The sequence below is a fragment of the Taurulus bubalis genome (genome assembly GCF_910589615.1).
Source record: "Taurulus bubalis genome assembly, chromosome: 2".
Taxonomy (NCBI): Eukaryota; Metazoa; Chordata; class Actinopteri; order Perciformes; family Cottidae; genus Taurulus; species Taurulus bubalis.
The window spans coordinates 33,913,882-33,939,442 of NC_136590.1; the positions used below are offsets into that span (position 1 = coordinate 33,913,882).

The following is a 25,561-nucleotide window of genomic DNA, read 5'->3' on the forward strand; positions in this document are numbered from 1 at the left end:
TTCTGGTGGATTTGTTGCGAAGTTGAATATTGTGAACTACTATGCTCAAGGGTGCTGACGGGCAACTTTTTTTATGGATTAAATCATTTATTATTTTGTATATATCGACATTGATATCGACAAATACAGGCTAATGTTATTTCGGAGAATAGATCAATATACAGCTCTCTACTATTTTTAACACATTGAAGATTATTCAAGCTTTGTTTCGGTTCTCTTTGATACTTGACAGACTGGTTGAATGTATGACATGTTATCAAACGAGGATGATTGTGGTTGCTAAGTTTATGATCAGGTAGCGTTAAGGTGTGCATTTAGAGGTAAAGATCCTGGATTTTGTTGCAGCAAAACCATTGGTTGTAGTCGTAGTAAAGGGAAGCTGGTGTGTTTACTTTTTAGAGAAGGGGTGTCCTGGTGATAAAGCATTAGGTAATTAGCCTATCTGAGCCGGCAGACTGAGTGACGCCAGGCTCCATAAAGCACCAGCGGCAGACTGATGCCGCATTGAGCTCGTGCGCTTTTGCTGTCATTGTAAACCCCAGCTGTCTGTTTTTTTTCTCCTGCGGGAGACCAGCTTTGGTCACAAAAGCATATAGGACACAATGCTGATTCACATTTCTTAATACATGTGAGTATTTTTTTTAAAGATCCACCTTATTGGAAAGCCACAAAGTCTCAGATTTGGAAACTCTACTGAGGTTTTGTTGTGTATTTTAGAATAATCGGGCGTCCTCGCCAAAAACTGTGGTTAAAAGAGCGTTTCATTTACCGATTATAAACACTTTGCATGCTTAGAGTTTTTTTTTTTTTTTTTTATATGCAGATGCACATAAACAAACAGGCGTGCGTAAAGAGGAGAAAGAGGGTTATAATCTGACATGCAAACATGATCTACGACAGTGCTACAAACACTTTGAGTCAAAAATGATAGGCTTCTCCTACCACAAGACTTTCTGCTAGTCTAGATCAACATCATAAACTTACAGACATATTTTCCTGTATGAATATTTGGGAAAGTTTGAGTGATTTATCAGTAAGGTGGGGCTGCCAGTGATGCACACTAAATAGTTGATTTATAGGACTCAAAAGGTAACCTACATATATTGGAATAGACTAAATGCTTTGTCTGCTTCTGCCCAACTAAAAAGTAGGTGGTATAGAAAAAAATAGACACAAAAACCGGGAGAGCTCGCCCTCCCTCCCTCCCCTTCTCTCCCCCTGTCCTGTGATGTGTTCTGGCCAGACAGTGTGGCTCCTGGGCGTCAGTGGCATGATCATAGAAACAGAGGCCAGAAAGGACATTCCTCATTGTTGGTGAATCTAGAAATGAGCGTGGCTATCTTGCTCTGCTCTTTTTGAAACGGTATGGCATGCATCTTCTCCATAGCAAAATAACAGCCTAGTCCTTGTGGGAGTTCAGTTTGATACAGGCATGGCCTCTGTATCATTGTCCTACTGATCCAGCCTAATGCCCAGATTGCTACATATCCGTCTTTGATTTCACTGTGCTAAATTCCCCTTACAATTAAATCCCATGTTCTCTTTTCTACCTAACCACTGAACTATTTCTCCAACCATGCATTTGTTTCAGCTAAATTAGCAGTTAATACTCTCTCTTTCTTCTCTTGCCAGATGATTGAAACTTGACCTGGATTTCCGACTGTGAGGAATAACCTTCCCTACAGGAGGCTTCAAATCTAGAGCTGCCGGATCCCTTCTGTGCCAACACAGAGAGGGGATTTAGAGTTTGTGCTGCACTTGGGAACTCCTCTACTGGTGCTGCTCTGTTCACACAGACTCACCACGATACCTCTTTTACCCTTACCTCTGTCCCGGCTTCTTATTATAATTGACTCCTCACTGTCCTCGCGGGAACTGTTATCCCTTCAACAGCATCCATCACCTCATCTTGCCACCCTTTTATCCATCGCATAATGAACTCCACTACATCCATTACATCCCTGTTCTCCTTCACAAGCCCAGCGGTGAAGCGCCTGCTCGGCTGGAAACAGGGGGATGAGGAGGAGAAGTGGGCGGAAAAGGCGGTGGACTCTCTAGTGAAGAAACTAAAGAAGAAGAAAGGGGCAATGGAGGAGTTGGAGAGAGCCCTCAGCTGTCCCGGGCAGCCCAGTAAGTATCACACTGTCAAACGTTCAGTTGTGTCCAGCAGATCCCAATCTGGAGGTCAGAACCCATCCAGGCAGAGGTCACAAGATAAACATAAGGGCCATTAAGATGATTATTAGGAAAGAGGAGAAAACATGCTTTTGCTGGACAAAATAATGTAATTTGTCGGACTTTAATGTCCATTGCTTTGCTGGTGTCTTGTGAAAAACTTGATGCTTGTACCTCTTTGGGCCTCTGGAATTATTCCAATGAAACACTTTGCTTTATTGCTCATAAGGTAAAAAGGTTGGGAACCGCTGTAGTCAGTAAAGAGCATGTTTCAGCCCTGTTTCACACACTATTGTGAGCTATCATCATGATAACAAATGATTACACGAACAACAGAAGTTTAGACACACAACACAATCTGCAAATTTCCATGTTTGATTTGATTTGATTCCTACAGGCAAGTGTGTGACGATTCCTCGGTCGCTGGACGGGAGGCTGCAGGTGTCCCACAGGAAGGGACTGCCCCATGTCATCTACTGCAGGGTGTGGCGCTGGCCCGACCTGCAGTCCCACCACGAGCTGAAAGCCTTGGAGTGCTGCGAGTTTGCCTTCTGCTCCAAGCAGAAGGACATCTGTGTTAACCCGTACCACTACAGGCGCGTGGAGACTCCAGGTAAACACATTATCAGAGAACATCTTCTGAATTGGCTGTAAAATAATAAGGTCACTGTTGAATTTTAATATCATCATAGTCAATCTTTTGTGGGCTCCCAAACCAAGAGGACATTTGATCTGATTCAGTGTTCCCAGGCCAAAAGGATTTGCAGTAACATGATCTTTCATAACAGCATCTGGTCTTGCTCTGGGTCCCTTTGTCTCTGTTCACTCCCTCACTACCTTTTTCTTTCCTTTCTCTCGTCTCCTCTCAGTGCTGCCACCAGTTCTGGTCCCACGACACAGTGAGTTCAACCCTCAACACAGTTTACTGGCGAAGTTCAGGAACGCCTCCCTGCACAACGAGCCTCTGATGCCCCAGAACGCCACCTACCCAGACTCTTTCCCCACACTGCCCTGCTCCTCCTTCTCCTCCTCCCCTTCTTCCACCCTCATCCAGTCTCCCACCTCACAGAGTTACCCCAACTCCCCCAACAGCACTGCAGAGCCTGGTAGTCCGTATCACATCACAGGTAGGAACCAGAACCAGCGAGCTGATACTCTTAAGTGTGACAGTCTATGTGAGATAGCATGTGAACACCTGTCATGCCAGCAGGTTTGTTACTTTATTCATGACCTCAAGTCTCTCAACCTCTGAGTGCACATCAACTACTTTTCCAACTCATCCCGTCCTTGTAATTTGTGACGTGCTTTTCCAGCGGAGACTCCCCCACCTCCATACAGCATGATGGAGACGAGCCCTCAAGATGATGTGAAGCCCAGCAACTCCACAGAAACCCTCAAACTCACATTTTCCTCTCCGCACAGAGGTAACTTCAGTTCACATGGGATATGCAGAAAATAGAAATACATACAATTTAAGTAGTATTTATTCCTATTAAGTAACTATAACATGAGAAGATATATGTGTGTGAGATAGAGATGTTTTTTTACTCGTTATACTGAGGCATTAATATTTCCAGTTGTACTTTTGCCACTGCAGGGAATGTTGCAAATCTTTTGCATCAATGTGCTAAAGTATCTCAAATGAAATGTACCATGGCATATGTTATCCTTCATGCCCACCTCTAAATCAACCCTTCATTGCGTTCCTGTTTAGATTTACGGCCTGTGTGTTACGAGGAACCAGAGTACTGGTGTTCAGTAGCTTACTACGAGCTCAACAACCGGGTGGGGGAGACGTTCCACGCGTCATCACGCAGCGTCCTGGTGGACGGCTTCACAGACCCGTCCAACAACAAGAACCGCTTCTGCCTCGGCCTGCTATCCAATGTCAACCGCAACTCCACCATCGAACACACACGCAGGCACATAGGCAAAGGTAGGCTGGTCGACTCGTGCAGGTATTTCATATCCGAGCTTTTGAATAGTTTCTTAACGGGCGTTATGGCCTGAGCCCTAAGCAAGAATTTAGGAAAAAGTTGTTGTTTGAAAGATGTCCACTGAGTCTGTGTCTTTTGTAAGCAAACTTCAGGCTTCAGACAGCTTGGCTCCTTGTGCTGAATCCTGGAGGACATTTTCTTTTCTCGTGATAGAGAGAGTTTCGAAAGGCTGCCTTTGTTGGAGCGAGAGACACCAAGCCTCTCTAGGTTGCAGTAAACAGTGCACTTTGTGGTTTTGAAGGATGGGGGTTACAAAAAGGGTCGAGGGCAGCTGGTCGATTCCATTGTGGTTTTGCTCTGTATAATCTGACCTACCCCCACCCCCCGTATTTTCACACTGTAAACAACACATTGATGGAATATATATATATATATGTGTTCTATGATAAAAGCTGCTTGGACATGCTTTGACATTATAAGTGTTTGTGCCACAGTTATTTCACTACTATTTGCTTCTCTCCTCCATTCCTCTAAGGTTTACACCTGTACTATGTGGGCGGCGAGGTGTATGCAGAGTGTCTGAGCGACAGCAGTATCTTCGTCCAGAGCCGCAACTGTAATTTCCAGCACGGCTTCCACGCAACCACCGTGTGTAAGATCCCCAGCGGCTGCAGCCTCAAGATCTTTAACAACCAGCTGTTTGCCCAGCTCCTCGCCCAGTCGGTCAACCACGGCTTTGAGGTCGTTTATGAGCTCACTAAAATGTGTACCATCCGCATGAGCTTTGTTAAGGTACTGAGCTTTCTTGGTAAATTAAACATTTGGGATTAGGCGACATGTAGTCAGAGAAATCCACCTAATTTAATATGCTGTTATTTTGGACTATATATGCTGTTTGAGCATGTCAAATCCTCCTGTACACAAGGAGTTCACTTGCCACCCATTCATTTGATTAGTTAACTGATCTGCCAACATGAGAGGCTGAAATGTACTTTTGTGTGTTCTCATCAGGGCTGGGGTGCTGAATACCACCGGCAAGATGTGACCAGCACCCCCTGCTGGATCGAGGTACATCTGCACGGGCCCCTGCAGTGGCTGGACAAGGTCCTCACACAGATGGGGTCCCCCCACAACCCTATTTCTTCAGTGTCATAACATGGACACATAATGGTCCTCCTCACAGGTAGTCGTAGATTCTGTATGTTCTCTGTCCAGGTTGTATGTCCTGTGGGCCTTCTCTTGACATCTCAAACAAAAATACCTGTTACCCACAGCTTTGTCACATCATGCCACATAACTGAAGCACATGAGTGATTGAATTTAATTTACAGCTCATGTCGTTATATGATCAAGTGTTCGTTAATCCCAGACTGTGATAAGGTATTTATCGTCTCTCTCGCTCTCGTCATTTGGGACATTAACTGCACTCCAAGACATAAAACAGGGTACATGTCAAGATACTCAAATACTAGTGTTATTACGTGTTGTAAATGTTATTACGGTTATATGTATTCTATTTCCATGTTTTGAATAATGTTTGACTTGTTTGCTTTTTACTTGTTCAATTAAAGTTGTTTTAAGACGAAGAAGAAAGAATTTTCTCATTAACTTAATATTTTTACTCTCATACTCACAGCAGAATATACACTTCAACTTAAAAACACAGGAACCACATACAGTTGAGGACAGTACAATGATCAATATTAATCCCACCAAACTTAATTTGTGTTCCTTTTTGTATACAGTTAGTGCGGTTAAAAACAAGTCCTGAAAGCCCTTCACGTCTACAACAGGGCTCCAAACATGCATTACACAATTGATTGTCACATGTAACACACACGTTCATGTTCAAGAGACAACATTAGGCTTAAAAAAAAAGTGAATAATTAATTTAGAGAAAACAGACTAAGTATCACACACTCAAAAACACAAAGACACGATAACAGGCTTTTTTTCAGCAATGTAACAGACAGGATGATCACATTGAGCTCACAGGATCTCTGAGTGAAACTGAAGCTTCGACATCTGAATAACTTTGATGATCGCAATCCAATGCCGCCATTACTATTGTCACATCAAGACAGGGGACCAACGCAAAGAACGGGAATTAAAAAGTCAATTCACAAGTAAAAGTGAAAAGAAGTAGCACCAGACATGCTCAGAAATTCATGCCTTTTGGGCAGTTCACCTAGGTCTGTCCACCAGACTGGCCTTTAAAACGTCTCTTAAGTACCATGTTATTTTTTTCCCTCTGCATGGCTGTCTTGCTGGGGAAAGTAATGTTTACAGTGCGCAATTACTATCAATTTACGCATGGCATGCCAGTGTTTCTTCAGTGCTCTCTGTTCAAAATACAAAGTAAAACACTGACGGGCCGGCGTCAACAGCCCGGGAACTGCTGCTGTGATTGGCTGCGGCTCTGCGTGGCGAGGAGCTGCTGCTGCTGCTGCAGGAAACTGATCACTTCTGGACTTCTGAGCAGTGACTGAAGGAAACAAAAAACAAATATTTTAGTAGATACAAAGCCTACTCGTCTTAAATCTGCCTTTGTAGGGAAAAGAGCACCTTGTGCCAAAATGTCTCCATACATTAAAAAGTGACGTCTCGCAGTCTTGGTGGAAGAAGACAAAAAACACAGTAGCTTTCGAACCTGTTCACTTAGATGCTAAGCAGATGCATGCGAGTCATTTGAATAATGCAGCCTTGCTGAACATTTAAGGATCCCATGGAACAAGAATTAAACAGATATAACGCTAAGAATGGATGACATATTAAAAGGAAAAAACCTGAATAAATTAGAGGATAAATAATGCAGATGCTGTCTTGAAAGTTAGGGCATTATCCAGGCTTAGATTGAGTCCACAAATCCCCTTGAAGGGAAGTGTCACTGAATAGTTTGAGTATAAAAATAACACAAATCATATGCCAAGTTGCACAAGCTGTTCTGGAGGCTCTTGGTGGCACTTACGAAGACTCTTCATATTGTTTGTGTCACCCATATGTGGCACAATGAGTCAATTTGTCCAGTTATAACTTACCAGTCTTTTCTGGTTGAGGACCTGCTCTATCAGGGAGGGTCTGGCTGGCCGGTCCCCCATGGCTCCCAGACGCTGTTTGTTCACAGACACAGGCCGCTCCTCTGAGTTTTCCTGATTGACACATTAAAAACACACACACTTACTTAACTGGGAGAGTTTTGTTTGTATTGTCGTTCAGTAAAGTCAGGAAAAAATAGCCAGGGAGCATGCCAATGAGTTAATCCCTAGCAATGTGTACTATATAAACTGAGTTCATCTATCTCTTCATGTACTGTAGATATGGTTTGTAATACAAGTCTACTTTGTCTGGACAATCTCCACCACACCATGGAGGTGAGCTCACATGGAATACATCTCCATATGACAGGATCTATATCTCAACCTTACATCAATCTTTCCACTGGACATGGCCTGGTCGCTCTTCTTCTTCTTGTACTTGTCCTTGTACATCTTGTTGCGGTGCTTCTTGCACATCCAGGGCTTCCTCTGCTTGGCCACCTGCGTCGTGGTCTCCGTGCAGCCCTCGTAGGTGCACTGTTTGGGTGCGCTGTCGCCCTCCGAGGTCTCCTCGTCGTTGAGCTCCTCCGGGCTGGCGGCGCTGTCTCTGGGATCCAACATGTCCAGCATGTCGCTCTCTTCGTCGAGGTCGTCCATGTCGTACGAGGAGGCGTTGTTGTCCGGCTCGTGCGGCGTTATCACATTCCTGCTGTCGACGACCCCGCTCTTACTCACGTAGTACCTCTGTCCGTCTTTAGTGAGCAACAGAGTCGAGTCTTTGTCTTTGTTTGCCGATACTGAATTGTCATCTTCACTCATGATCGCGGCGAACAAATGCAGACTTGCAGCTCTGCAGCAGCAGCTAGCTCGCTGTCAAACCTCTGCAGTCAGATGACGTTACAAAGCGGAGCTCCCAAACGCAGCGGCCCACTCGGTATCCTATATTATCCGATTTGAGAAGGCGGTGTGTCATAAATACATAGTTTAGGAATAAAACCGTAGGACTTCTGGCCGCCTACGTTACCCTTCAACTTCAACTTTCAGAGGTTTTAAATGCACTGCTCTCGTTGCATTTCGATAACACAAATGTTCTTCTTCGCTGGTTTGGCTCCAATTTGACAGAGTGACCCCTAGTGGCCACACGCAGTGCATGCAACGCATGCGCCTTGATGCCTTTTCTTTTTTGGGTGGTAATAACGTTTTTTACAATCTACCAGAAGACATTTTGCATTCATCATTAAATAGATTCACTTTATTTAATTAAATATTCAGTCCACAACAGGGTTTCTGCTTCCTGCACACTATTAAATGGTATGTTTTGATGTACCATACGTTTTAATTGACATTGTGACTTTTCTCATAAATATATTCCCATTACATTTTTTACGACGATATTACTTTATTGGGACAAACCCAATATTACATTTTTCATTCCATATTTCATCATACTACATTAGTATGACTATACTTTGTGGATCCTAGTTTCATTCGAGCAGAGTGGCGCAGCGGAAGCGTGCTGGGCCCATAACCCAGAGGTCGATGGATCGAAACCATTCTCTGCTATCATGGTTTTGATGGCAGATGTGCCGCTTTAATTTCTACCTGCGACAGCGACTTGAAATGAACCAACAAGTGTAGTTGAATGGGTTAACAAACTGATCAACATACCGTGATTTATTATGACTTTGAATGACTTATATAATTTGTTTTATGACAGGTATGGCTTTTTCCAGATCTACTGAATTATGGCACAGTAGCGAGTAGTGTAAGTTAATTAAGTGTAATTAGTGAAAGTGAAAGTATGGAAATGGACCAGCGGATTATTACAATATAATATATCCATGTCATATTCAGGGGCCACACAAAATATGTTTCATTACACTGCCAGCAGCCAACTCTGAAAGGAACATAATCAAGTAGGTGAGTATGATTAAAAAAAGAGTTGAGAAGTGCAATATTTGAGAAAGTTGGAAGCTTAGAAACGTGGATTGTTTCTTGCTTTACAGTTACCAAAGTGTCACAGAAAGTATCAGACCTGCAATATCTCCAGTTGGTACAGTGTAGTGTTCCTGCAGGTAAGAATAGAAACAACGTGTCAAGGTCTGAAGAGCTGGCAAGAGAAAGCATAGGGAGCTGTCTGGGAGCCAGTATTTGCTTTGTAACAGACAGAAAACTGTGAAGCACACAATGAAAAGTTCCTCATGTTCTTTTCGTATTTATTAAACTTGCAAGCTCTCATCAGGAAGCGAAAAGTACTTTAGGGGACAACATATTTAGTTTGTTGTTTATTAGAGGTTTAAATCAGAATACGACATATTGATTCGGACAACAACCAGATATTTTCTGATATCGCAAAGTCATAAAAAGCACCTACAGTAAAATAAGATTTGACACAAATATCATTGGGCTCTGTGGGACAGAGGTGCGTTTGGACTGAAATTGGTGCCTCAGACGCTCTTAAAATTAAGGCGTGTCTTAAAGATAATATCCATCAGTGCCTTCATTTTGCATTGATGGTAATCGATCGTTGATTATCGATAGATTGTTACACTTATATTGTTTGTATATTTTAAAAGCTAGGATTTAATATAATCTGTTCTGCTTTAAAGTGTTTTATATGCTGTCTTTCCTTACTGTATGTCTGATAAGATTTGTTTATGCAACTGTGGTGAAGCCAAAATAAGTTTCAATGAATAAATAGGTCTGAAAAAGTTGCCTCTATCATTTCCACTCGATGCTGAGCACCTGCCCTGTCAAGTACAGACAATGTTTAATCCATCGTCTCTGGCATCAACTGTTGTGGGATTCACAACTATTATCTCAAGCACCCCTCTAGTCAAGTGCCACCCCTGCAGATAACTATTAACAATAGCAACTACAAAAAACCTGAATGGGAGGATGTGCTTTTATTTGATAGGACACATTTACAATGAATTAAATCTGTCTGCAGCAAAGTCATATTTGGTGATCCTTTGTGGTCTGTTTTAAAGTTGTAAAACCATACACCAGCTAAACACATGAAATCGTAGTAAAGCTCTAAGCTCTAAGCACCAAGACACAGACAATTTGTTTTTGAAACCAATTTAATTATTACTATTATTAATACACCATTGTTGAACAGAGGTACAGGTATTGCAACAGGTTGTAATACTGTAGTGCAGCTGTGAGAGCACTTTGGTAAACCACATCTGCCGGAGTGAGTGGAATTCAACAGCTCGACAAATTCATACTGATCTGGTCAATATGGTGGCACATTACTGTATATGTTTCATGATAAGAATAAATACAGACAAATGTGACCATTGCAGATCATCCCTAAAAACCGAAAGGAAATCGCTATTCTCGCTCCTCTGGCTTCTGCTGTCCGTTATCTAACATCAATTACTGGAAATCCCTTTTTCGTTTGCTGTTGCAAAGGAAGTGACATCATTCCCAGTGGCTGACAAGAAGCAACGGTGATGGACTCTAGATTTGTCTGTGTACATCCATCCAAGTGGCATCAGGTTGAAATGGTCTTTTTCAACTCATTTATATTGTTTAATTCCGACCTGATGGTCTCTTCTCGGTTATTTTTTCTTTGACTGACTGATAGACATGTATGAATGTTTTTTTTTCTCATTTTTTCATAGACTCATTACTAGTAAATAAATATACTGTATTGTGAACTATCAAAATAAAGGAAATTATGTTATTTACATAACATATAAACAATACTTCATCACAGAACCATTGTTATTTAAGAATAGGCTACTGTATGTCTGTCATGATTCCATCTGAACAAATGAAGTCATGAATGAGGTTGTACAGAGCTGAAATTAGGAGTGCTTTCCAGGAGTGCTGCTGGTTCTCTGGCATCCAATCTCTCTTTTCTCTGTTTGACTGCACCTAGACTGCAGTACTTTGTGCAAATAGGCAGCATTCATAAACTGCTAATTGTATTCATTTACCACCTAAAACAGTTCTCCAAACCCATACAAATGATACACGGCTGCAACAATTATATCTTTCTTAACTGCTGGAATATGTGGATGAAATATGTCTTCAGTGATTACGTATGAAAAACATGTAAACCAGGCGTTTTATGGATACATGAGCATTACAAAATATCAAGATTAATATGATATCAATTCAGAATGATTGTGAAACTGTGTGTATGAAGACACAATGTTGAGTTTGCTACACAAGCACCCAAATGCTGCTGAATTTTGTGTATCAAGATGTCATGTATGAAGCAGTTAACACAATTACAAGGAGAGATCAAATGCACCATTATGTCTTAATAGCAGTCTCTGTAAAATGTAAACTGTAAAACTGCAATCCAACATTACAGGAAGGCAACGCCAATACTGTGTGGTGCACAGAATTATAGCACAAATGCTGTCTTTGATCATTTAACTAAACACACACATTTGTAATAAAAACACCTCTTCTCTACACATTGTAGCTCCCACATTAGCCTATGTTAGCCTACTTCAGCATTTCTGAGCTGTACTTCTACACACCTTTTCATTATTTCCGTTCCTCCAAGCGCTTTTACAATCCAACAAAGACATACTCTTTATGAAAAAGGGAAATACATATAAAAAATGCAGTGACTAAATGAATAAATAAGGTTCAATAAAACATGAACATTAGTCCATATTCTCATATTGCCTTGTAAAGCTGCTCCATCATAAGGAAGTTTTCATGTTGAGCCCGGATCATCACAGAAGGGTAAACGATACTGTCGCCCCTTTCTCGCTCCTTGAGCTCTGCAACATTTGCTCAGATGAGAGAACGTTGAAAATAAATAAATAAAAAAGTATTTTGCCCCATTCCACCATTTCTTGTTGCCTCTTTCCCTCAACCTCTCAACCCACTTTGTCTTCTCTCCATCCTTTGATCGATCACTCTTCCAGGTTGGGAAACATATATTCAGCGGAGCTTAACGTTTTCTGTGTTGTTGTTTTTTTTGTTCCTCCCGCCAGTTTTCCCCTGTTCACCCCTAGCCTTAGAAAAGAACTGTGGGGAGGTAGACGTCTCCTCCTACTCCATCTCCTCTCTAGAAGGGTGAGTTAGAGGAGTAGACGATGCTGGCTGAGCTGATGGAGATGTCATCAGAGTCAGATGGGAGGCTGGGGTTCAGGGAAGGGTCAGAGCAAGTGTCAGGGGTCAAAGAGGGAGGGGCCATGGGCAGGCCAGGGAGGCAACTGGGAGGCTCCGCCTGTAGTGTTTTTGTTGTTGATGTTGTTACTGTTGTCACTGTTAGCATCATCTGCAAAGACAGTGGCTTCACATTCGGGTGGCGTCCTCGTCTGAAAACCTGCCCCTCCTTATCAAGAGGGGTGGCCTGAATGAGGGAGGAACAGGGAGAACATTATGATTATATGATCTGATGCCGGGATCTGGTTGCACAGTAATCCAGTATGGAGGACCAGGAGAGCCTTGCACATGTTCTTTAAGTTATTAATTGGACAGTGAGATGAGAGACAAACATAAGCAAAAATAGTAAATTAACAATCTATGAGGAAGGTATGAGGAACTAAATACAATACAATATATTGTATTGAAACCTAGATAAAAAGCTTTGATTCAACATCCCAGTTCTTAAATGCCTTGAGCTAAATTAATAGATCAAATTGTTGTGTTTATTTATGCATTAATTTGTTATTCATTCATGTTATTATGTGTACTGTAGATATCAACCGGTACAATTATAACTATGAACCTTTAGAACCATGGACTTCTAGGTCCTCCATAAAACAATGATGGATAAAGTCACACAACAGGGGCAGTTGGAGCTGAAAGTATTACTACAGGCAACCATGACAGCAATAAAAACAATCACTGAAATTGACAGTGAACAAGCAAGTGAACAAGGTTATTTAGTTGGAAGGCAGCATTCACAAATAAATTGTGAAAACAGAAAGTTACTGTTGCTCAGCGAAAACATCAAACATCACTTTGTACATGTTCAACAGAGACATTTAGGAGACACATCCACATGAGTCATTTTAAGGGTAACTTACACTTCCTTATTTACACACTCAGAAACCCAGAAGACATACAGTCACGCAACATGGACGATGGACGAGGCTTTAGCAAAAGACGGACAACAAGGATGCATGCGCTGCATGAAATAGGAGTTTACAGTGATCGGGGTGAATGAGAAGAAGCAAAAAGCCAAAGCACGACGACTACAGAGCAGGGACGAAGCTGTCGAGGCAGCACAGCAGCAGCACAGCAGCAGCCAGTCAGCTTCACGCAGTGAGGAGCGAGGCAGCAATTTCAGAGACACTATTTTGCTTTGTTTGGATATCTTGATAGTTTGTCACCATCAACCCGGTTGAATCTCTATGGAAACCTGGCGTACCTTATCCAGTACATGGCCGGGTGCTGGTAGAAATCCAACGACCCAGATCTCTGCATAGAAAAGCTGTCATCCAACTGAATACAAAGAGAAACCAGCACAATCAATATAAGCACCAGTTCACTTGAAAACAGAATAAGACATAAACTTCACTCAGAAAGTTGTATCTGTAAAACTATAGATCTCTGTATAAACCTATTCAACAACAACTTTAGATCAGTCGGCTCAGGTAATTTATGGGTCCTGTAGATTCTTGTGGTGACGACTTACAGAAATGACTGACACTCCTGCAGTGGTGTCGTTGCCCTTCGGACTGGTGTTGAAGTGCTTCTTTATCTTCCCTGCTACTGACAACTGATGATCGTTCTCACAGAGGCCCTCATCCTGTGTCAAGAGAAGGCGAGATGAGAGAAAAAAATCAGGACTAATGGGAAGATACTGCGACTCAATAGCTGTGACCTCAAGTAATACTTACAGTGACCCAAGGGTGCTCTAGCACCTGGAGGGCAGTGTATCGCTGATCCACCTCCACCTCCAGCATGGATCGAATCAGCTCCTTTAGCAGCAAACAAACATTGGGGAGTTAAGTCAGTTTTCTCAATCCAGGGGATTTGTTCACAGCACACACAAACAGATGATGTCCTCACGAACATAGATGCTCACCTTGGCTGTTTCTGACACGTTGTCCCAGTACGGTAATGGAAATTCTAGCTGTCCCATTAGTATCTGATCAAAAAGCACTTCCTGATCGTCACTGCTCCTACGAACAAAACATTTGCACGTGTGCCTTCATAAATAAAATACTTATCTGATCAACAATGTTCACAGGAATAAAGAAGCCATTAGGGGAGCTCATACACAACTCTGGATGTGACATCTTGCTTTTAGCTTACCCTCGAAAGGGTGGGAAACCACACAGCAGGATGTAGGTGATGACTCCAGCTGCCCAGATATCCACCTTAAGGCCATACCTGCACAAAGACATATCATGTCTAAGATATATCAAAGATAATCTGTAACCTGCAGCCGAACTGCATGAAGACATGACTACATCGGCCGTGGCCTGTGTGTCATCCCTCTGATACCTGTCTCCCTGTCTCTTTAACTCTGCTACTGATGCTCTTACCCTGTTTCTGAGATGATTTCAGGTGCTACATATGTCGGGGTCCCGCAGACAGTGTGGAGGGGGCCGTCCACCACAGTCGCCAAACCAAAGTCTCCCAGTTTCAGGCTTTTGCTGCCGTCCGCATGCTCATACACCTAAGCACATAAAAAATGGGGGACAGGTGGAGAGAGGTGCATTGTTGTCTGTTAAAGGGTCACTAGGGGGCACCCTAGTCATACATTTGCAAATCCTACAGATAGTGGCTTTAAGTGGCTTTAAGCTTCAAGTACACATTTCCTATGACCTTTCTATCAGCAATTACACTGGTGAAGTAGTGGTTCAATGTACAGTACATGCATTAAAGGGCTGGCCCAAATTATAGTAGCACCTATTAATAAAGTGTGACTTTTAAACTGACTTTAAAGCTGGTATAATGCATATTATAATATTTACAGTTGCTCAGATGTTTCAGCGCCTTTCAACTAATTTTGAGTTTGTGGCTCACAACTCCTTCCACAAGTCTGGCCCGACCATCACATGTAAAAAGTGATGTTAGGTGGTAGACGGTGCAAAGGAGGAGATAAAGAACATCATTTGAGGAAAGAGGATGAGAAGACAACCAGGAGGTCGACAGAAGGGAGAAGGATGGAGGAAATGGACATACAAAGAAAGCTGGAGAAGGAGTGAGTGCGAGGTGTGAGGGCAGCAGGGATGAGTCATCTCTCCCCTCTGTGAGAGAGATATTACTTCACTGTTCATTCAGTGGCTATACTGCAGCTAGATATATGAGCATGTACACAGTAAAAACACATGCTCCGTGTGAACTCACCAGCAGGTTTTCTGGTTTGATGTCTCTGTGCACAATGTTGAGGCTGTGGAGGTATTTGATTGCGTTGACCAGATTGTAGAGCATGCCGCTGGCGTCTCTCTCAGTGTACCTGTTGGCAGAGGTGATGGCATCGAACAGATCTCCCCCCTGCAGGAAACAAAATCATGATTGGTGGGTTGTCAGTATTAGGAACAAACTCGCAGGAGTTTTGTTTGGCGTTTTCACACACAGAACCTGACAGGTTCACTTCCAAGTTTTTGCAGTTGCTCATCTTTTTCTGCTGGAGGAGTTGTTGGCTAGATAGTTGAACAAGGTCTTTTGTTTGATTGGCAGCTAGAGGGGTAAACTGTGTCCTAATTCCTCACCTTGGTTGAAACTTCTCCAGCCCTGTCTTTGGCATTTCCCCTTCATTTTAATCTTTTCCTTTAATTTAATCTATTTTTCTCATAAGCTTTTTCCACAGTTCTCACCTCGTATTTCTCTCTCTCTCTCTCTCTCTCTCTCTCTCTCTCTCTCTCTCTCTCTTTCTCTCTTTCTCTCTCTCTCTCTCTCTCTCTCTCTCTGTGTCTCCCTGAGAGGACTAAGTGGAACAGAAGCTTAAAATAGGGCTGAATCTCTCTAACTCTCTCCATGTCAGCACGGACTCACATTGTCGACATCCAGCCTGCATAGGGACACTTATTTAAACATGAGCTCCGTCAGCCCCTCACCAGTGTATTCACACTTCTCTACCCCCACTGTGTGGTCAAAAGTATGTTGACACTCGCACGTTATACTTGTAATTGATTGTTGAACATGTCATTTCCAAAGGCTTAGACATTAATATGCTGCTATATTATCCTCCATTCTTCTTTGGAGGCTTTTTCACAAGATTTTGGAACCTGGCAGCTGGGAGTTTTCTCCCATTCAGCTCAAAGTCAGCTGCGGGTGTTGAGTGAAGCCTGGCTCACTGGTGGCATCCCAAAGGTGTCGGATGGGGTCGAGGTCAGGCCTCGAGTTGGAAGCATAATATTGTCTGAAATATATATTTTTTTCTTAATTAAAACCAGGGGACCTATCAATAGCCTGAGGCAAAAAGACACAAAACAATGTGTACTTTTGGCAGTATTTTGAGGCATCTATCTCCCTCTCTCGCTGCTCTTACCCTTTGCCTTCCTTTTTCAATGCATCCATCTGTCTCTCTCTCTTTCTGTCCCTGCCACTCTGGCAGACACTCTCTCCACCTCATTCATCAACAGCCTCCTCTCGATCCTCCTACTTTGGACACGCTCACACGTACACACACTTCTTCCACAGATTGCCTCTCATCTATATTCTGTAGTACTCTACACACCACAACATGAACAGATGGATTACACTCCTGGCTCCTGAATTATGCACAAACATTTCTTGACTCAGAGAGCGAGAGAGAATAAAGAATGTGAACACACAAGGGCTTTGGGCCACAGACCGATTCTCTCAATCCCACAGTGTGTGACTGCTTGGAATTCATCATTTGCTTCACCAGTTGAATGTTGCAGATTTATCTGCTGTTTGTGCCGCCCAGGTCCTCTGTTGCTCTCACGTTGGAGATAATGATCACCAACATGTATTACAAATATGTCTAACATCTAAACATCCAATATGTTAGTATGGCCAAATATTCCAGCCTGTCCACAACCAGAGCGGATGACGCACAAACATAAACATAAACATGTAAGTACAGTATGCAAACATGGACACACACCTTGACCAGCTCCATGACCAGATAGAGCTCGCTGTAAGTGTCCACCTCCTCTATGAGCAGGACGATGTTTGGATGTTTGACCCTGCGGAGGATGGCTACCTCGTTCTGGATCATGTGCTCCTTGAAATAAAAATTGTAATTGAGCTTAGGCAAGTGAAACAAATTTTGTTAAAACACTAAAATTGATCTTAACACCTAGTCCTCTGTATGTGGGATGGGTGTGGTGAGAAGTATCACGTCTTCATTGCTAAAGCAACACGAGAAGTTAAACAGCTGGAGTTCAGTGAAAACAGGATTGTAAGATGGTGGTAATTGCTTATTAAGTGACACAGACAAAATGTATCTTTAATTAATCCTGCATCAAAATGGTGTGCACTGAAGTAATTTTTTTTTGTCAGCTTGAGTAACATGCAAGCCAAACAAGGGTAGCCTTGCACAGTCCTCTGTTGCCTTTGGAGTCATACCTTGCCTCTGCATTTGCCCTTGTTGATGATCTTCAGAGCGTACTCCCGTCCTGTGGAGTGCTCCACACATTCTCGGACGACTGCAAAGTTTCCGTCGCCCAACATGCGTCCCACCTTGTAGCGGTCTGATATGTAGGACGGCACCGCTGGAACCTCATCGACTAGAACTTCAGCTGCAGGGAAGAAGAACGAGGCTTAGAGAAGCTGAGAGACTCCAGTTTACACTTGTTGTCAAGCGGATAAAGATTAATTGTATATACACAGGTAATTAGGGAGAACCTAAGAGTATTGTTAAAGCTTTAGCATTTCAGGTATCTTCAGATACAAAAATGTTGGATTAGTACATTTATTTGTAGATTATAATACATTGATAAATGGATAAAACTGTAAAAAAAAAAAAGTAAAGGGAATTATATAAAACAAATAAATACAAATAACACATATACCTACAAATATTATTAATATTGTCCTTTATCAGTTATAAATCATTTTGACCAGGATATTTATTTTTCAAAGCCAATGAGGGCTCATAATCCGATGTTCAATATTTTACACGAAACTAACTGGTAACTCAAATTATCAATGTTCAGTTATATATTCATTAACTAATTGGTTTATAACATTTGAGAAGGTCCTCTATAGGTAAATAAAATATAAGATGAAAACGTTAGAGGTCTGTGTTAACATAAAATAATATAGTTCTTGTTATAACCTACCAGCACGTCATTGTTTTGTAGTGTCACAGAGTTTTATGAAGTCAGAGAGGTGAAGAATAACACCAGAGGAGGGGGAAAGTGTGAGAATAGAGGTGATGGGAACAGGATGTACAACACAGAGATGGTGGGAGAGAGAGATGCATCAAAGGTCATGAACATGATTCAGACATGCATGATATTTGCGAGTACATCGCCTTTTCCCACGGATGGACAGATGGGTTATTCTTGTGACAATATTTTTCCTCACCTTCAGAAACCGGCTCATCCCTGTCCTCCACTGAGCTGGAAACGTTAGTAGAAGACAGAGAGGTGGAAGAACCCTGGGACCCCTGCAGAGATGGAGGGGGAGGAGACAGAGAAAAGGATGTCAATTATTTAAACCTTTATTATTACACAAAGTAGTTTGTAATCCACTCCACATTCAGCAAAACACCATGAAGCAGTCCCTTCTGCTACAATCCCAGGCAAAACAAATACTTACCTCCAAAAATAGACAAAAGGACATTGTGCGACTCGTCTCATCCTGAGAACATCCTTAAGTCTGTCTGTGTATTGCTGCCCTGTGTTGTGTTCACTGTGCTCACAAAAAGAGCCAGAACAGATTTACTTAAAACTACGGAGCTGAAAATAAACCGGTTACTTATTCAGCAAACTACCTGTGTGTGTCCACGGTGCAGACAATCACATCCCAATAAGCTCCTCTCCATTCACAGAACTTTAAATCACTTTATTACCTTAAATAACAGCAAAAAAAGAGACGGTTTTGATGACACTAATGGAGGTGGATGAATCCTGCCTTTCATGTGGTTGGAAAGTAGGAGGTCATTAAGGGGAAAGAGATGCAGCGTCTGCATCTATCTAAAGACAAAAACTCATTACGCCCTCCACCTTGTAACCTTCTGTCTGGTTGTCATGGAAGCAACGAGGGCAGGGAGCGAGGATCTAGTTGGGGCTGTAAATGAGAATCTCTCCTATTTCTGTCTTTTCTCCGCTCCTCTACTGTCCATCTTTCTCTTCTACACCAAAACTTGGCTTCGAATAATTTTACTACATTTGGACAATGTGATATTGCTTTATTTGGAAGATGAATATGATTCTCACTTTCCTTCGTCTCCACTCTCCGGCTTCACAGTCAGGCCTGAGGACACAGATGTGAAATATCTTTGTAGACTGGGAGGTTTCCAGAAATTCCAGTGCTCGAATAAATCCTGCAGTTGCAGCTGGCACATGCAGCCTGGCCAGTGATGGAAGTGGACGCCATTATAATTCCTCTAAAATATAACCTGGCCGATGTGAAATACAGTGCAGTTTGCACTGTAAATGGTCTGCACTATGTGTGTGATATGAGCCAAGATACCTGCATCAGACAGCAGTGCATTAGCAGACTAATGTTGTCTGATGATACATTTTACTTTCATCCCTCATTTCAGACCAGGTGTAGTTTTTCTGATGCTCTCTCGTGGGGAATTTATCCCACATAATTCCCAGATCAATCCGTCCTGAGTCCTCCGAAGAGATGAGATCTAAAGAGTGTAGCTGAATTAATGTATGCTGCCTGTTGTTATGATAGTAACCCAGAAGAAATTGTCATATGCCATGTTTGCAACAATTGCTTTTATGGCAAACAAAACGTTTAAAACGGTGTCAAATTAAATATGATCACAAAGTGGGGTTTCAACAACAGTGCATATCAACTTGTATTCAATTGAAATGCTTGCTGAGAATAAGAAATAACCTCTCATGGCTGCGATACAGCCTGGAGAGTTTGCTGGCATGGCCGGAAGAGGAGAAGGCCGCCCTGATCATGACTTAGAACTGAAAACTATCTACAGAGCTGAGGTGCTCAAGAAACTGCCAGCTCGTTTACTCATCTCTATTGCTGTGACCTGGAAGCCACCCAGGTGAACGTAGCAGTGAGTCAGGCTACAGTGGGTTTATGTAATGTTGTTTTTGCTCGGGCACTCATCCTGGAACAAGACAACCCTCTTAACACTCATAAAGCTGATGACCCTCCTGCGCTTTATCTACAAAACATCCTTCCTCTGCTCCTTTATTCTCTCATCCCGACTCGTATTTATTTACCTCTCTTGTGTCCTTATCCCACATCCAGCCCTGTCCTCTACTTGCTTTCTCATTTTTAACTCCCATCTCTCTCTTTCTGCCACCCAGGGAAACAAAATACTGTTGCTATGGAAACTGCTCACAGAGAAGAGAGAGGAGAGGAGAGGCAGCTTATGAGACTTCCAGAGTGAAGACAGGAGTCTATATATGGCCACGTCCTGTCTGCGGTCTGGGAGGTAGGTTTGCCCTTCTATGAAGATTGTGTCGCTCTTTCCTGTGTGAAAAACTACGAGGCAGATGGAGTGACAGACAGAGTGAGAAGAGACTGTGAGGTAGAGAGAGACGGAGAAACAAAGAGTCTGTGAGAAAGGTGTATGGAGTCTGGTCTGGTTGATATTGATCATTATATGTGGCAGGAAGTGTCTTGTTATTACTGTGTTCTCCCTGTTGCACAACACAACATGCATTATTCCTAGCTCGACATCTCTTCACTTTTGCTCAGGCTATGACTCACACCACAAAAACTAAAACACACATACACACCGACAAACCTTTTACAATTTACATCATGACTGGAACCACTGCTCTTCAGACCTGACTGGGCAACTCTCAGCGGTTGAATACTGATCAGCACATAAATGTGAATTAAACAGGATGCCTATGAGTGACCTTCAACAAGGAGCATCATCTCAGATGTAAAACATCTGAAATTATTAAAAGGAAGTCAGTCAACTTAAAATGCACCACACATTGACTAAAACGACTAAAGAGTAAAGTAATGCTAGCCTTATCCTCGATGACCCTGTTTAAATTTGATTACAACACACATCCGAAAGCTGTCTCTCTCTCTCTGTGCCTCAGGCTGAGAGAGCCAAACCTCCTCTACAGCAGCATGTCTTGTCATTTTCACTGTCACACAATATCCAGCAGAAGCAGGATTTATTATTGTTTGCTTCAATGTAAAAAAAAATCGAATAAGATTTGATAGAAATAGGGTACTTTGTTTTGTCCCAAGTTCCCACTCTACCGACACAAGGTACAGGAGATAATATTTCTTGGCTCTCATTTTGGTGTCTAGACGGACCTGAAACATAATCAATTTGACTCTCATCTGAAGAGATCAACAGTGTTCGGGGATTCTGTCTTTCGGCTCTGCCAGTTGGACACAGGGAAGTTTTCTAATCACAATCCTTATGGACCGCAATCCTGCGGAATCACAGGAACGTGATTAAATGCTTCACGGGGAATAAAAAACGTGGCCTAAGCTAAAACAAAACATCCAGAACAGGGAGGTGAATGCTCCGCTGGGACTGAGTTTGTGTTGTAATCTCTTTTCTGCTCTGCTGAATACAGACACAAGTTTAACAAAGGAGAACCGACCATCATTATCATAATCGTCCTACATCCACTGGAAATTATCTCTGTTTGTTTTTGCATGTGATGAACATGATGATACTGTTAATCGACACACATGAGGAGCATGAGAAGAAAAACACAATATGTAAATGAAATGACAACAAATTTAATGAGGACATCAACAAATAGAAATTAATACAATAAAGAAAGAACAAATAAAGAACAAACAGAAACAAATGAGCCAAGAAGAGCTGGCGGCCTTACATGACAAAATGACAATATGTAAATGATGGACCAGATTATAAGATATAATTTACCTGTGATAGAGTACACATTTTTACATTTACATCGCACGTATGTATGTAAATGGAAGTGCAAAGAATATCTTGAAGCCTTCTGTAGAAAGCAATGTTACCAATTAAAGATATGTAAAGCCGGATTTTTATAATTTGTGAACAATTTGAAGGAATAAAATGTTAAAGAAAAAAATGTTTAAGCTATAAAATTGCAGCGATTGCTAAATCTTCCAAAGTTTCCTCATGTGCAGCAGCCAGTCTTTTTGGCAGATATACTGTAGGAACAAAAATTGGACAAGCCTTATAATGACATCAACAGGAAATGAGAAATATAATACAACCAAATAACAAATACAACCTTTAGTAACAACACACTCACATGTATGAGATGAGACAATAATTAACAACTTCATAAAACACACCTTCAGTCTGCAATGCTCTCTGTCTCTCACACACACACACACACACACACACACACACACACACACACACACACACACACACACACACACACACACACACACACACACAATATTTAACTATGAATCACTCAACATAAAATATGGACGGTAATGAGAGATGGAGCATGCAATTCAAAGGATTATGGAATTGAATGACTCAACCTTGAGAGGATGATGTAGGTGACATACTACGGTTGACAATTATCACTTTCTTTCTCTCACACGCTCACACAAACAGCCACCTGACTGTATCACAGCTGTTGTATTAGCATCACACCTTCTGTTTGTCTGCCTTCAATCTGTCGGTCACTGTGCTCTGAGTATTGTCTTTTTTAATGATCTATTTATTAGTGTGTGTCTGTATGTTTAAAATAAAAAATATTACTGGAAAGTGATATGAAAATGTGAAACTAGGCAACTGAGGCAAGTGGCCCTGAAAGGACTCTAGAAGCAAAGGAGAGGCAGAGGATGGATGTCATCATGAATGTAGACCAGTCTTTCATGCTTCTGTTGCAAATTCATTAAAATTGCATTATTGCGTGCACCAAACGTATAAAACGCATAACATGTGTAAATGTGAATCAAGCTGTTATCCACTGCCTGTGCACAAATGGTGATTTCATGTACAAAAGTGTTTTTTCTGAAGCGTACATGAGTGTATAAGTGATTTTGTGTGCCACGAAGCTGTGTGCACTTCTGTGTGCTTCTATGTGTGGAAAAACCACAGTGCAATGCCATGTCTGTGTATTCTGCTCGAGGAAATGGGTTAGAATGGCCTGAGCTGTGCGAGCAACCTACATCAGGCAGCAAAGTGCCTGTAAGTGTTTAAATGCAGGGTCCAGCGGGGTGAACTATTCAAATACTATACTCGTATTAGGTCACTGAGGCGCTGTGGCTGCTGAGGAAATGGATTTATGGTACTTTCAATGGGCTGTCATTTTTTAGCCCCAGATGTTCTTTGAAGAACCTAGATGTTAAAAAATTAAGTTTTATTTGAAGGAAAAGAATCATTTCTGAGTCATGGTTTGGATAGATTAAGTTATGCATTTTAGGTGTTATGGCCATTGAACGCACAACAATAAAAGGATTTGGGTATGTGTATGCCATATTTGTGATTAGTGATGCATGTTTACACAGAAGTGACCAAGGAACTGTGCAAATATAAAAATAAACTGAAACTTGGCACCTGCTCCCCCAAGAATCTTAGATTTAATCTACAAAGGAAATGATGGAATATAATTTCTCCCTGTGAAGTTAATATCTTTTCATATGAGAGCTGGGTGGGTGGGGGGGAAGAGAGAATGGGTGAGAGATGGAGTGAAAGAGAGATTAGAAACTATTACGGAGAGAAGGGACAGAGAAAGAATCGCTAACAGGGCGGATAGAAAAAGTAAGAAATGGTGAGAGAGAATTACACTATATAGCTGAAGAGTGTGAAGATTGCAGGCTTAGTACAGAGTATCAGCGAGTGCAAAGACCCAAATAATCTCTCGTTGAAAAATACATGCATGTGAAACTACAAAACTAGAATTTAACGGCAGTATCATTGAGGTCAGGATTGTACTACATAGCTAATGTGTGCTGGCTATTGTATGATGAGGAAAGGGGACAGAAGCTAAAGGACATGTAGTGTGAAGGGTAGACAGAATGTGTGCACTTGCCAACTTCTCTCCCTTTCAACGTTGAAATCTACGGTGACCCATTTCTATTATAGAGTCTGACTGTGGACGTTTCAGTGCACCTTGTTCTGTTCTCAGTTGCTACAACCCAAATCTGATGTGTCCCTGATCTGTCCCTGGCTGACCTTTATATCACATCAATGTAACCTCATCACCGATGGGCCAGACTCTCCACCATTCATTAATTCTTCCTGGCAAATGTAGCACGAGACAGAAGCTACTGAGCCCAAGAGATGAATTATTTATGCTATGCTGATTTTAGCCTACACACACTCATTTATGTACTAGAAATAACTCACACACCACTCAATATGCTGTGTCCTATTAAAAAGGTATTGACTCCCACAACATTCTTGCCTTTCCTTCCCTAAAATAAAGGTTTGTCCCAGCAGCAATAAATAGCTAAATAATAGCTAAATAAATCATAGCTACACCCTTGCTGTCAGGTAGAAAAGTGTCAGTATGGTTGAGAAAACACAATACGTGCATGCTGACGCCCATATGAATACGCAGCAGGTTCACATACAGTGCTGTGTCTGTATGTAGGAGGCTGAGGTGAACCGAGCGTGCAAGTGTTTGTGTAAGAGGGAGAAGGAACTTAATCAGCAGCAGGCTTAGAGTTCCTGCAAATTAAAGAGCTGCTGCGAGAAAACAGGGTCTGATTAGGATTTGAGGCTGATATTAAAAGCTCACCATCGTCACGTCAAGGACTGGATTAACAAATACTTTGATCTTGAACACATGCACACACACATACACCCTACACATGAACTATTGGAATGTGGAATTTAAGGTTTTTCCATTTGAGTTGCATGCCCAGCAGTATTCTGTCTATAGGGACTACCAGTTTTACAGTTAGTGTGTTTGCATCTCACATCATCTTTCTCCCCTGTTAGCTACAGCAAACGCATTATGATTCGTAGATGTTTTGACATGGATTTTTTTTAGACCCAGGTCAATGACAGAATACATGATAAAAAGATGCCTGGATTAATCCGAATTACAAGTATAAAATGTGTTTCTAAATCCTTTTCACAAAAGGACTTGTACAAAATGACATGGCTTGATAAAAAACAATTATCCTCGATCATCAGTTGGTACTGATTTATTTTTTCTCCCTCTGCTTGGCGGCTGATGCAAATCAATTTTTCTCAGATTAAAAACAGACATGAAGATTGTCGCAGACGGCTCACAAAGCCAACCATCAGTCTTATTTTTAGATCAGATATTGCGCAATTTACTGACTGACAGAGCTCTAAAAGTCAGTGATAGCATCCTTCATTGTTCAGCTACCAAAAGCCAATAGAGTTCTCCTCGGGGAACAGAGAGCTATGGGTCAACATATGTAGGAACGTGACAGAAAATCAGCGTG

At 41.9% G+C, this 25,561-nt stretch overlaps 3 protein-coding genes across 5 annotated transcripts in view; 1 reads left to right on the forward strand and 2 right to left on the reverse strand.

Annotated features, from left to right (window-relative positions):
* Positions 1-1,934: 1,934 nt before the first annotated feature.
* Positions 1,935-5,672, forward strand: smad9 (SMAD family member 9; the record flags this gene model as incomplete). 3 transcript variants are annotated; one of them, XM_079214368.1, is made up of 7 exons in its annotated part: positions 1,935-2,130; positions 2,573-2,788; positions 3,045-3,302; positions 3,474-3,599; positions 3,890-4,111; positions 4,648-4,904; positions 5,124-5,672. In XM_079214368.1, 7 exons carry the CDS (start codon positions 1,935-1,937, stop codon positions 5,265-5,267), a joined length of 1,419 nt encoding a protein of 472 aa, XP_079070494.1. In that variant the 3' UTR covers positions 5,268-5,672. The 3 variants fall into 3 exon arrangements, with proteins under 3 accessions (XP_079070494.1, XP_079070493.1, XP_079070495.1); XM_079214367.1 differs by having other exon boundaries at positions 3,489-3,599; XM_079214369.1 differs by lacking the exon at positions 3,474-3,599.
* Positions 5,673-6,492: 820 nt separating this feature from the next.
* On the reverse strand, positions 6,493-7,966 carry rfxap (regulatory factor X-associated protein; the record flags this gene model as incomplete). Its single annotated transcript, XM_079214244.1, has 3 exons — positions 6,493-6,597; positions 7,151-7,261; positions 7,538-7,966. The coding sequence occupies 3 exons, from the start codon at positions 7,964-7,966 to the stop codon at positions 6,493-6,495; spliced, it is 645 nt and encodes a 214-aa protein (XP_079070370.1).
* A 4,452-nt stretch (positions 7,967-12,418) lies between these two features.
* LOC306733282 (serine/threonine-protein kinase DCLK1-like) overlaps positions 12,419-25,561 on the reverse strand; it is a gene marked incomplete at its 3' end in the record, with an annotated part of 41,669 nt that continues 28,526 nt past the window's right edge. Inside the window, exons 7-17 of the mRNA XM_079214497.1 lie at positions 18,584-18,665; positions 17,621-17,793; positions 17,157-17,276; positions 15,431-15,577; positions 14,623-14,756; positions 14,390-14,467; positions 14,160-14,256; positions 13,972-14,052; positions 13,767-13,880; positions 13,500-13,573; positions 12,419-12,476 (exon numbers count right to left, since the gene is read on the reverse strand). Of these exons, the coding sequence (XP_079070623.1) occupies positions 12,419-12,476; positions 13,500-13,573; positions 13,767-13,880; positions 13,972-14,052; positions 14,160-14,256; positions 14,390-14,467; positions 14,623-14,756; positions 15,431-15,577; positions 17,157-17,276; positions 17,621-17,793; positions 18,584-18,665 (1,158 nt within the window). The remainder of the gene's footprint in view (positions 12,477-13,499; positions 13,574-13,766; positions 13,881-13,971; positions 14,053-14,159; positions 14,257-14,389; positions 14,468-14,622; positions 14,757-15,430; positions 15,578-17,156; positions 17,277-17,620; positions 17,794-18,583; positions 18,666-25,561) is intronic.